The 12215-nt window shown below is 41.8% G+C and overlaps 1 protein-coding gene across 1 annotated transcript; it reads right to left on the bottom strand.

The window, feature by feature from the left end:
- Positions 1 to 2861: 2861 nt before the first annotated feature.
- On the bottom strand, positions 2862 to 3374 carry LOC127183971 (FAU ubiquitin-like and ribosomal protein S30). The gene has a single exon (XM_051140139.1). It carries the CDS (start codon positions 3318 to 3320, stop codon positions 2919 to 2921), a length of 402 nt encoding a protein of 133 aa, XP_050996096.1. The 5' UTR covers positions 3321 to 3374; the 3' UTR covers positions 2862 to 2918.
- Positions 3375 to 12215: the final 8841 nt, after the last annotated feature.

Below are 12215 nucleotides of genomic sequence, written 5' to 3'. Positions count from 1 at the left end.
TCCTGGGCAGGTGGTGATGAGCCTGTAATGATTACCCACCTTCACACACACAAGAAAAAATGAATCCTCAGATGCAATCTGTGGCCTTCTATCTCCTAATGGTTCATCCTGGCAGACTCCTACAGCCCACTCCCAAGATTCTCTCAAATCCATCTCCCAGTAATATTTCCCAGAGGTGAAGCTCTGTGATCCCCAGGCAGCAAAAGTGTGTCCAGCAGACTCCACAGTTGTCTCCTGATGCTGAGGTCTCAAGCTGAATTTTCTCATGAGATGAAATAGGTCCATGTTGTCAGGGACTTTGATGACGCATTCACAGGCAACATTCACTGTGGGAAGAATCAACAATTTCCTTAAAAATGGTCACTTACATTTCTCAAGTGAGAGAGATACCTGGACACTTTCTGAAAAGACTAGAGGGTTAAATGTGTTTCACATATTCCAATGCCAAGAAATTCCACATGAAACAGAGTAGAATCATGATTTAAGATTTTTATTTTATGCAGTAGAGAAGGGAGATTCAGGTTATTTCTCTTAGGTGACTTTTCATTGCACTGGGCAAATGGAAGATTTCTGCACTTTAATGTGGTCAACAGCATAGGTGGTTCTCATTGGTCTCCATACAAAGTTATTTCTAAGATTAGGCAGTGAATATTGGTATTTTTATTTGTATGTCAGTAATCATGTTTCTACTCTAGCAATGACTAAGGATGCATTAGAAGTGGTTCCCAGGGAGTCACTGTCTACCTTTAACTACTTGTTCTTCTGATGCTCTTGCCCTGTGAGGTTGAATTCATATTTAGGGTTACCACTGCCTCGCGTTCCTTCAATAGGTTTTATTTTTATTGCTTATTATATGTCTTTGTGTTTATAATTGTTTCATGTTTATTATCATTTCTTTTAGATACACAGATTTAATATGTGTTTTTGTCTGCCCAGGGACTCACTTTGTCAGCGAGTCTAGCCTCACACACATGGACCATCCTCATGGTTCCACGTGTATTGTTTTGATTACAAGTGTACAGCTCTATGTTTTTAATCTAAGACGTGTAAAGTACTTCAAAATTCAACTGCTGAAACGTTTAGGAAAAACAATGAAATATCTGCACTACTGGGTATACTTCATATGACTTAGATGATGACTGAATTAATTTATCTTTCATTGTGTCTCAAGGAAAAACAGCTAGTGCATTTTCAGCCTGGATCAAATATTAATGTTCCTGAATAATTTTGTTTGTAACGTGACCCTGTGAATAAATAGAATTACACATGTGGTTTACATAGGCATATCTTTCAGAGGAGGTAAAATGTTCATGTGTGCAAAGCTTATCTCACTGTTGAAGGGCACCTCTGGTCATTGCATCAGTGCTGCCACTCACCTCGGAAGCAGTTGGACCTCTCAGTGAGTCCAGTGATGGGCAGGGCCCTGAGCTCTGGTTTCATAGCCTGGGGCAGGCACAGCTGCACTGACTCACTCCTGCAAGGAGAAGAAGACATTGATCTGCCTGGTGCTAAAGACATCATAACAGAGATCAGGAGAAATCCTCACTCCAAATTCAGTCAATGGCTCAGGGGTTAAGTCCCTATCCACACAAGCGTGGCATCCCAAGATCAGTTCAAAAAGCCCCTGATGGAAGGAGAGGACTGATGCCTGAAAGTTGCCCTCTGACCTCCACACATGTACAATGCACACACACACATATAATTACCAAAAATCAAATTAACAAAAACAATACTCATCTGACCATCTTTCACACAAGCAATTCCTATATGGTAGGGACCCTGTTACCAGGAGACAGGGTACCTTCCCCCTAGACACTCTTTGTGAAGCCCTTGTTGCTAACAGTCCTTTTTCTATGCTTTCTGCCATTTCTTCTATACCAAAAAAGTACATCCTATGGGCCTCAACATTTATGATTTCAAAACTAGAAATGTTGCCATCTAACCCTCATGCTACACTGCTTCCATGTGATGGAGAGAGCAAAGGTACTTTCTGGAAAAGAGATTTCAATCATATACATGACAACAATCTCAGACACATCATACCCGAGGCATTGAGTATTTCTGTATAAGTTTGTCTTCACATTGATCAAGCAGATTAGTCAGTTTTATAGCATTGTTCAGAGTATCCTGTCTTGCACTGGGAACTAAACTCACCTCCTGAACGTTTCCTCCCAATCCTGCAAAGAAAAGAAGAAAAACTTAGATTTCTGAAGGAATTGGCTACAATCATGAATATAAAGTTCACATAAATGTTAGTCATCATTGCACTGATCAGCCCTGCAAATTTATTTATTTTCCAGTCTCAGCATATGCCCACTATGCAGGTTGGCAGAACGGCGTTCTTGCTGAGAGCAGAAAGAAAGCCATCATGCGGCACAAATGAAGAACTTACAGCAAAACCCCGAACCCCCAAATTACCCTCAGAAATAGAGCTCGTAAAAACTAGAAATTAAGAGATAGAGTTCTTTAACTGTACACAATGTTCAAGGCGAATGGAAATGGAGTGATTGCTGACGGGAACAAGTTCATTTAGGCTTTTAGTGAAGCAAGCTACAAGAGTAAAAGTGAGGGAATCTACAGACACAAGGTCAACAGGCTTGTTCATCTAAGAGAAATCAAATGGCTAGAGACCAAGTTGGCAAACTATCTGCCTACAGTTATTCTTAGCATCATTGTCCTACCCACTCCACCATCCACTGAGTTGACATTCTCTTGTTCTATGACAAAATTTAGTTTCTCCAGATTCCCCTTAAAATACAATCCCCCTGAGAACAGGTGCAGGTTACACAGAAAGCTCTCCTAGGTGTGACAGTCACCCCTGTGGGACTATGAAAATACATCCTTTTCATGCACGCTTCCACTTTTTTTTTTTTTCTGGGCAAAATGGCTTTATTAGAGTGCCAGGATCACAGTGGGACTTAGGAATTAGCATTGGGGCCCTTCTTCTTGCCAAAGGTGGGCACGACATTGACAAAGCGACGGTTGTACTGCATTCGCCGCTTGGCCCGGCCTGTCTTCTTCTTCTTCTTCTCCTGTTTGGCCACCTTGGGAGTTTGACCTCTCACTTTTCCAGCACGAGCCAGGGAACCATGGACTTTACCTCCCAGCATGCGGCCAGCCACTTCCAGAGTGGTCAGGGCCTCTACACCACACTGGCCTAGGGTGGCCTCATCCTCCAGCGGCGAGCCTGCCAGAAGCATGACTTGCTCTTCGGGGGCAATGCCTTCCAGTGAGGCCACATGAGCTTTGATCTGGGCGACCGTCTCCTGGCCGGTCACCTCGAGGGTGTGTAGTTCCTGGGCGCGGACAAAGAGCTGCATGTTGGCGACTAACCCGCGGACGGCGATGCTGCTACCGCGAAGATGGAGTCAAGAAAGAGCCACGCTTCCACTCTTACCTGGAGCAGCAGCACATATGGCTGCTGAGACATCCTCATCAGCTCCTGATACATCTCGATCAGCTGATTCCTCTTTTGGACCATCATGGCTTCACTTTTCCTGAGTTCCTCTAAAACAGTTTGCCCTTCGTGGTTCACACACTCTAGATGCTGCCTTTCTTCCTCATAGAGGCGTGGGTGCAGCTTCCTGTACTCTGTCCTGATCATCTCTTTTCGCAGAGTCACATACTCCTGAAAGAAAAGGGACATTCTAGAGCTATTTACAGAGGATTTTATCCTCTCCACTGACTCTGTCTATATTTAAATTTGGCTAGTGCATCCTATCACTGTGCTATACTGTGATTTGTTGTGCCCATTTTTCAAAATTGTAAATTCTTTGAATTCAATTATTTCTTCTTTATGAATAAAACAAGCAGACAATCCCACTCTTTAATATAAGCATTTTCATATACAAAATGAACTCTTGAGCTACTTAAAGAAAGGGCATTGGTTGACAATTCACATGTTTATTCTAATGTGGAACTCTGCACTCATTGGTAAAAAAAAAAATGGTGCACTTATAGAGGTGAATGCAGTGTGCACTGTCAGCAGATCACTCATTAGCCTCAAACTTCGCTGACACATACCCACGCAATCCTGTCTGCACCAGGATCATATTTTATACTAAAACCTTGAGGAGAACCAAAAATATTTTCCTAGCATCACATCCCAATGCCTTAAACTCAAATGAAAAATGACCAATTTGCAAAATATCTGCCTCAAGAGGCTTTAAGCTTCAGTCTCATGCTCACCATCCACCAAGACGTCATTGTCTTCTCTGCCTCTAGATTCTCCTGATTTTCTTGGGTCTTCTCCCATAAAGATGCCATCTGCTTTAGAAGTCTCTCCTGTCATAAAAAGTAAGTAGCCTTTTAGACAAATAGAGTGTTGGTTGAATGACTCTTGACCAAAGAATGCATTACTTTAGGAAGAGCAAAAAGATGATAATGTTCTTTATTTTTTTACAATTGGTAACTATGTATTTTAGACATCAGACTATAGAAATACTATATATGACATTATTCATTGCTCAGCGGAGTGATTAATAAGCCTTACTGTTGTGTGGATGCTTTTCATCTCATTTGGATGCCAAGATGTTTCTCTCTAGATAATTCCAGTGTACTTTATACAATTTTCTCCAGTCATAAGTAACTTTTCAACACATCACTACGTTAGTTTTCTCAGCAGTGGCCTGAGCACAATATACCAACTAACTATAAATGATCTTTACACTTGTGGGCTTCCCAAGGGACGTTACATCTTATAGTCCCCCTATCTCCATTAGCCATTAAGAAATCCCACAGTTCCGGACAAAATGGCTTCCTCCTAATTAGGACAGGCATCTTCCTGTGCTCAGCTAAGCTCCCGCTCTCCACCTTTCATGTTCTCTCACAAACATCTCTTACCATTTGCCCCTCAGCAGCTGCTTCAATGGGACAGTGTCTGTGACCCATGTGCTCCTGGGAGTCAGAGCACAACTGACAGAGGGGGATCCAGTTCTCCTCACAGAAGATCCTCTTTGTCTCCTTGTGGGTCACACACCTGCGCTCCTCAGAGCTCAGGTACTTCATCAGGCTGTGTTGTCTGGCAATGGACACCAGCCTCTTCAGAAGAATGTTGGTTCTGAGATCCTTCTGCAGGGATGGATGCCTACAAGTGGGGCAGGGAACAGGGAGCTGCTTGTCTTCCCAGGAAAGGCAGAGGCAGGCCCGACAGAAGCTGTGGCCACAGCTGATGGTGACTGGGTCTGTAAGGCTGTCCAGGCAGATGAGGCAGGTGAGCTCTTCCTGGAAGGCTTGTGAGATGTCTGGCTCCATTTTTCCTAGGAAAGAAATCAAAATGCCTACTATTGGACCCAAGGGAAGCAAGAGACTGCAGAAAATCTGATTCAAATTGTAATCGAGTCTGCCTATGAATAAACAGTCCTTGTTTATTGTATGACCAAGAGAAAACTAAACATAGGATTGTGGGTGCATGTTTCCTGTTTCACTTTTCCTGATGGAAACACAGATTGATCTCATGGCCTTCTGTGTCCTCCTATCTGCCTTTCACCAGGTGACTAAGGTCAAACTGACACCTTGGGTCAAATTCAGAGAAAATCTTTCAGTGTTTAGGGTTGTAAATATATATATACAGACATATTTACATGTGCACAAACACATGTGTGCACACAGGAATTCCCTCCCATACCGATGCCCCCACATGGTGGAGAGCTCAAAGTCCTTCAGTTTCCCAGTGTGACCTGACCCTGCAGACATATGTAGGTAAAACCCTTCTTCATTGTCTAAGAAAACACTCCGCACCTCACAGCTTCTCTAGGAAATGCTTGGGTTTTATCTCTGATCTTAGCTTTAGATACTCAGAATACACTGTCTCACCACTGACACTGGGAGGTGTTACCATTTCCTCTCTCTCTCTCTGCTACACAAACACTGAGAAGAATAAGTATCTATGTGGGTCCTAATCCAAGGGTTTGACCACCACTGTGGGGAATAAAAGTAACAGCAGCTCTAGGCAGCTGCTCTCCTGGGGCCAAATACAGGAAGGAGGAAAGTCTGAGACCTCATCCCATGGGATGGTACAATGATCTCAGCAACATTTAGGGAGCATCTTGCACCTGAAGTGAATCTAGACTGAGTCATCTTTCACAGACCTGTCCAGTCATTTCTATATCAATCCTAAATCACTTCAGATAGAATACCAGGTAAATGTTTTGTGGAAACCTGTTTGCTTCCCAAGGACATAATTCCTGGTTGAGTTCATTGGAGGAAACCTAGAGGCACAAGTGAAGCTGTCATGACTATTTGAGGCTCTTCTATGTACACAGCAGGGGCCTGCATTCTAGCTCTTTTAGCTTGTTTTGTTTCTCAAGACAGGGTTTGTCTGTGTTCTGGCTGTTCTTGACTCACTTTGTAGACCAGGCTGGCCTCAAACTCACAGAGATCTGCCTGCCTCTACCTCCCGAGTGCTCAGATTAAAGGCGTGTGCTACCACTGCACTGGTCTCTTTTGGCATTTACAGGAGGAATTAATGTTGGTTTGATTAAGCCAAATGTCCTTCAAATATCTTAAGCTTCTTGATTTGAAAACAATGGAGTCAAATGGCTGTACCTAAACATATGCTATACTTCAAAAAAAATATTAATATTCATCATCAAAATTTTGTTTAGCAAAGCAGCTGGACTCCAGTGCTTCCTCCTTTTTTATCTTTATTTTCATTTTGTTTACTTATTTTTCCAGACAATGTTTCCCTATGAATCCATGACCATCCCGAATTCACTATGTAGACCAGGTTGGCTTTGTACCCTGAGCTGGAATTAAAGGCTTTTGCAAACTCTCCCTAACTACTTATTTCTGAACTTATCTGATGGTCATTTTTTTTCTTTTTTCTGTGCATTTTAGCTCACTCCCAAATATTTGTAAATGCACTGAAGTAAAAAAATTGACCATAGTAGCAAAAAGATCCAAAATTTCATGCACAATATAGAGCTTTGAAGAAAATAGATGAGTTAGTTTTCTCTACTTCAGGTACAGGTAGCCTTCCAATCTAACAAACCAATCTACAGAAAGAATGGACAGTCCCTTTCAAGATGGAAGACACCTATCATCTACGCTGAGATTTTCCAATGATTTACAGCAGAAAAATATTGTACAGATTTCTTTTTCCAACATTTTTGTTTAAACTTCTAGACTACCCCAAACTATCTCTAAATCCTGGCGTATGTCATGAAATTTTCAACTTTGAATTTTCATATATTAGATGTGTATTCATTATTTAGAGGTCATGATTAACTTATATGTAATATAAATAGAATAAAATGCTCTAAATGGTGTGGAATTTGGACAAAACTCAAAATTACAAATGTCTTATAAAAATGCCTCTCTGTATAATACATCACAATAACTAGTGTGTGGGTGAAGAATCCTTAAATATCTGTAAATTTCACCCACATTATATTCCAAGGAAGAAGACCAAATGGGAACAGAATCATTTTAGCCAACTAGTACAGTTCCATTTCTAAGCAGAAGCCTCAAGTGGGTAATTAATTCAAACTAGTAAATATTAGTGCCCTTTCCCCTGCAAACTGTGTACTCACCCAAGCAACTGTCTCTGGCCTCAGCCATATTTCTTAGGGACTCAGTAACAGTAGCTCAGCCCTAGGGTCAGATCACCAGCTTGTGGAGGTGACCGATCCTTCAGTGTCTGGAGTCAGATGGTGTGGAAACACACTCTCTCTGGTCTGGAGAAGAATGGAGCTTGCTGGGTCCTGGAGTCTCCTTATATACAGTCTCTAAAGACCCCACCCACTTCCACAATCCTGTTTTATCTAAGCTTCCAATAGATTAGCATAATCCTAAATGAATGGAAGCTTGGAGAATCTGGGTTTCTAATGCCACAGCAAATCTCCACCCTGAGGTTTCCTGAGTCACTGCTTATCTGGGTGTGACAGCTCACACCTTTAATCCCAGAGTTCAAGGACCTGGGCTGCTGAGGCAGGAAGATTTTACATTAAGACTTACCTAGGATATATGGAGAGAAATTCTCTACAAAAGTAAATGAAGAAGAAGCAGAAGAAGAAGAAGAAGAAGAAGAAGAAGAAGAAGAAGAAGAAGAAGAAGAAGAAGAAGGAGAAGAAGAAGAAGAAGAAGAAGAAGAAGAGAGACTATAAAATGAATCACCTATACATAAATATTTTGTGGTTTACTTATATTTTGTTTTCCTTTTGCTTTTGCTAAGAGAAGGGATGTTGCCATCAGTCTATGGCTTAAGCAACTCTCTAGAAGAAAATTTTTAATTGGCTCTTCATGAATTTTGTTGAGCTTATTTTTATCATGTTCACTTCAACAGTGACTCCTTTAGAGTATATCCCATTTCCCCACCTAATTTCTGCTTTCTAAAAACACAAAAGAAAACAACAAAAATTTAAATGGAATGTTAATTCAGAACATGTCTGTTCTGGTAAGAGATCCCAACCAAAAACCACCCAAGGTCTATGTGATGAGCTGGCAAGTGATCACACTCAAAGATTTTCTCGGTCTGTGGGATCTGGCTGGAATTCAAACACACCTTTAATCCAGTAGACAGAGTCAAATAGATCTGAGTTCAAGGCCAGCCTACTTTAGTGTGTCAGGTAAAGAAAAGCTAAGATCCAGGTGTGTTGGTACATGCCTCTAATCCCAAACAAAGGAAAAGTGAGTTTGAAAGTGATGCCTAATTCATTGGCAAAAAAGCTGACAATTGAGAGAAGATTTGACAGAGTAGCATATGCCCTACTCTCCTGAGAAGAAAGAGGAAAGGGAAGCTACTTAATGGAGCAATGCAGAGAGAGAGAGAGAGAGACAGACACAGAGACACAGAGAGACATAGAAAGAGAGACAGAGACAGGGACACAGAAACAGAGAAAGAGACAGAGACACAGAGAGAGAGACAGAGAGACAGAGGGACAGGCAGTTTTACCAGGACTGTTATAGAGAGATAGGTTGCAGAGAGAGAGAGAACTCAGGTGCAGAGGGAACTGTCCAGAAAATGAAAATAAGTCAGAAGATTAGAACAGATTGCTGAGTTAGTTTAAGACCAGGCAGAGCAATTCAGGGCTGAGAGAGAAGCCAGATTAAATAAGTCAGCTGGGAGAAGAGTTTGAGGCAGAAAAGCCTACATGAAGCAGCCAGCTCAGAGCACAGAAAGCTGCAAGTCACAGAGGATGTAGCAGTCTGGGCCTAGGTTAGATTGTGCGGAGCCTAGACTTCCAGGACTAGGCCCAGGTGACCAGTAGGAGGCAGTAAGCCTTCTAGACCACAAGTGAACAGGAGAATAAAAGTTAGTTTTACAAAAAAATGTTCCTATAGATGATTCTGTTTCAGTTCCCATTGTGATAGTGCCTTAGAGTCCAAGCACACCCATCTCTCTAATAATCTAATGTTGGGGTAACCAGCCACAGAACCCCATGGAAATGCTGTTTTGTGAAATCACCACAACATGCCATTGTGTTCTGCTGCAATTTCCTGCAGGATATAGTATTTTTCTGTTTTTACAGGAGTAAACTCCCTGAAATGTTCGTGTGGGGTTCCTCTGTGAGAAGGGATTTTCTCCGGCCAGTCCATGACAAGCTTAACACTGACTCTCAGTCCAATCTTTGGACATGCTCAATAGTCTCTGAGTGTTTTCCGTTTAACACTGTTGTGTGTGTTGTCTTCCCCCTTTTAGTTTGTTATACTGAGATTATTTAATACTATTTAGTTTTTATTATCCTTCTAAGAATACCATCTCAAGGACTGGATTCAGAGTAGGTATTTGCTAAATTTTGTTTTATTATGGAGTATTTTTTTGTTCTCCATCCAATGAGACTGAAAGTTTCTCTGGGTATAGAAGTAAGGGCTGCCATCTGTGTAAATTCTAAGAATATCTCCGAGTAGGAAGGGTTGGTTGAGTATACCCTGTTGGTAGACTTGTCTATTCCTGCCAGAGATAAGTTTATTGGGTGGGAGGCTACATGTAGTTAAAGTAAAGAAATCTAATCACACTATTGCATTCATAGGCAATCAACCTGGTTAAACTCTGATGAGAAATTTTCAACTCTCTGTTCAATTTTTGTTATTTCAGTGTTCTTACAAATTATTTCCAAATGGAGTGTCTAATGTCTGGAAAAAATGCCAAAGGAGGAAAGCATGGCTATCAGATAACAATGAAATGACTGGAGTCACAATTTTTAAAAACTTTTTATTAATTTATTCTTGTTTCATCTCAATGGTTATCACATCCCTTGTATCCTCCCATTCTTCCCACCCTCCCATTTTCCCCTTATTCCCTTCCCTTATGACTGTTCCTGAGGGGGATTTCCTCCCCCTGTATATGCTCATAGGGCATCAAGTCTCTTCTTGGTAACCTGCTATCCTTCCTCTGAGTGCCACCAGGTGTCCCCCTCCAAGGGACATGGTCAAATATGAGGCACCAGAGTTCGTGTGAAAGTCATACCCCACTCTACTCAACTGTGGAGAATAATCTGTCCATTGGCAATATCTGGGTAGGGGTTTAAAGTTTACTGCCTGTATTGTCCTTCACTGGTGCCTTAGTTTGAATGGGACCCCTGGGCCCAAATCTGCCTATCATAATGTTCTACTTATAGGTTTCTAGGACCCTCTGGATCCTTCTACTTTGCTATTCTCCCATGCTTCTCTCATCTTGAGTCCCAATAGAATGTCCTCCCCTCTATCCCAGTTTCCTGATAAGTGAAGGCTTAGTCACAAATTCTTTACTAAACTAGTCAATATCAATGCATATTGGTTTTCATGTACATGGGACCACTGGAAAGAGTTATTTGACTCCATATGTGTCAAACACCAATAGTTTAAGTTCTTTGGACAGAATTTGCTCCAATTAAACCAAAATCGCTTTTACTTTAGATATTTAAAGAGGTGGGAAATGGGCACCTGTTGGTTAGACAGCCAAGTCTCATGCAATCAGGGGCGTTTCTCTGAGGCCCCAAGATTTTGTCCCATAACTAGGAGGGCTCCCGTAGTACCAACATGATGGCACTTAGAATAGTGATGGAAACCTCTGGAAAGGTCTATGATGAATTTGTATCATTCATTCACTTGAGTTTGGAATCTCCACCAATAATGGTGGTGTGATCATCTACACTTTCCCTGAACTGGGCTCTGAAAATGAAAAAAAAAGGGGAAGAAGAGCCGAGTAGCAAGTGTTCCTCCAGTGCCTGCTTCCTGATGCCTTGGGATGCCATGAGGCCAGCTGGCTGGAGATCCTCCCTCCATCCTTCCCTAACACAATGGGCAATATCCTTTAATCATGAGGCCACATACATTCTTAGTCTGTTTAGGTATTTGAAGCAGAAAAGAGAAAATTAACTCATAATGACTTCAAATTTCAAGAGGTGGGATACTGGGATCTAAATGATTAAGATACTAAAATCACATGTCAAAGCAAAGAATTTGATAAGGACGGTGTGAGATACCAGTCTGTTTTCTGGAGTAAACAACAATAACTTACATGGCAATTCAATTGTACAGCTGAAAGCTTCAGAGCTCACTAATAATAAACATAGAAAAGTTTGAGAAAAAGTTACTTTCAAAGTCAGATTTGAAAATGAATGGTGGGAGAATTATGAGAAAGAGCATATGGATCTCCTCCCCCCCCCTCTCTCCATTTGTTTGTTTGTTTGACAGACTGTATCTGTGTTATAACCCTGGCTGCCCTGAACTCACTCTGTAGACCAGGCTGGACTCAAATTCACAGAGATCTTCCTGCCTCTGCCTTCCATATGCAGGAGATGAAAGGCAGGAGCCACCATGCTGCCCTGGTACTGTCCCTCTCATCCCATTAGGAATTTTTAAAATTTATTTATTTTTTTAATTTTTTATTATTAATTTATTCTTGTTACATCTCAATGGTTATCCCATCTCTTGTATCCTCCCATTCTTCCCTCCCTCCCATTTTCCCCTTATTCCCCTCCCCTATGACTGTTCCTGAGGGGGATTACCTCCCCCTGTATATGCTCATAGGGTATCAAGCCTCTTCTTGGTAACCTGCTGTCCTTCCTCTGAGTGCCACCAGGTCTCCCCCTCCAGGGGACATGGTCAAATGTGAGGCACCAGGGCACGTGAGAAAGTCATATCACACTCTCCACTCAAGTGTGGAGACTGTTCTGACCATTGGCTAGATCTGAGCAGAGGTTTAAAGTTTACTGCATGTATTGTCCTTGGCTGGTGCCTTAGTTTGAGCGGGACCCCTGGGCCCAAATCTGCCTATCATAATGTTCTACTTG

This window comes from Acomys russatus, chromosome 32 (genome assembly GCF_903995435.1).
Source record: "Acomys russatus chromosome 32, mAcoRus1.1, whole genome shotgun sequence".
NCBI classification, from domain to species: Eukaryota; Metazoa; Chordata; class Mammalia; order Rodentia; family Muridae; genus Acomys; species Acomys russatus.
Note: the sequence above shows the minus strand (reverse complement) of the source record. Positions and strands in the feature narration are given on the sequence as shown.

Bases quoted from the DNA above. Each gene is read 5' to 3' on its own strand.
- LOC127183971 (XM_051140139.1), bottom strand. From the start codon at position 3,320: ATGCAGCTCTTTGTCCGCGCCCAGGAACTACACACCCTCGAGGTGACC.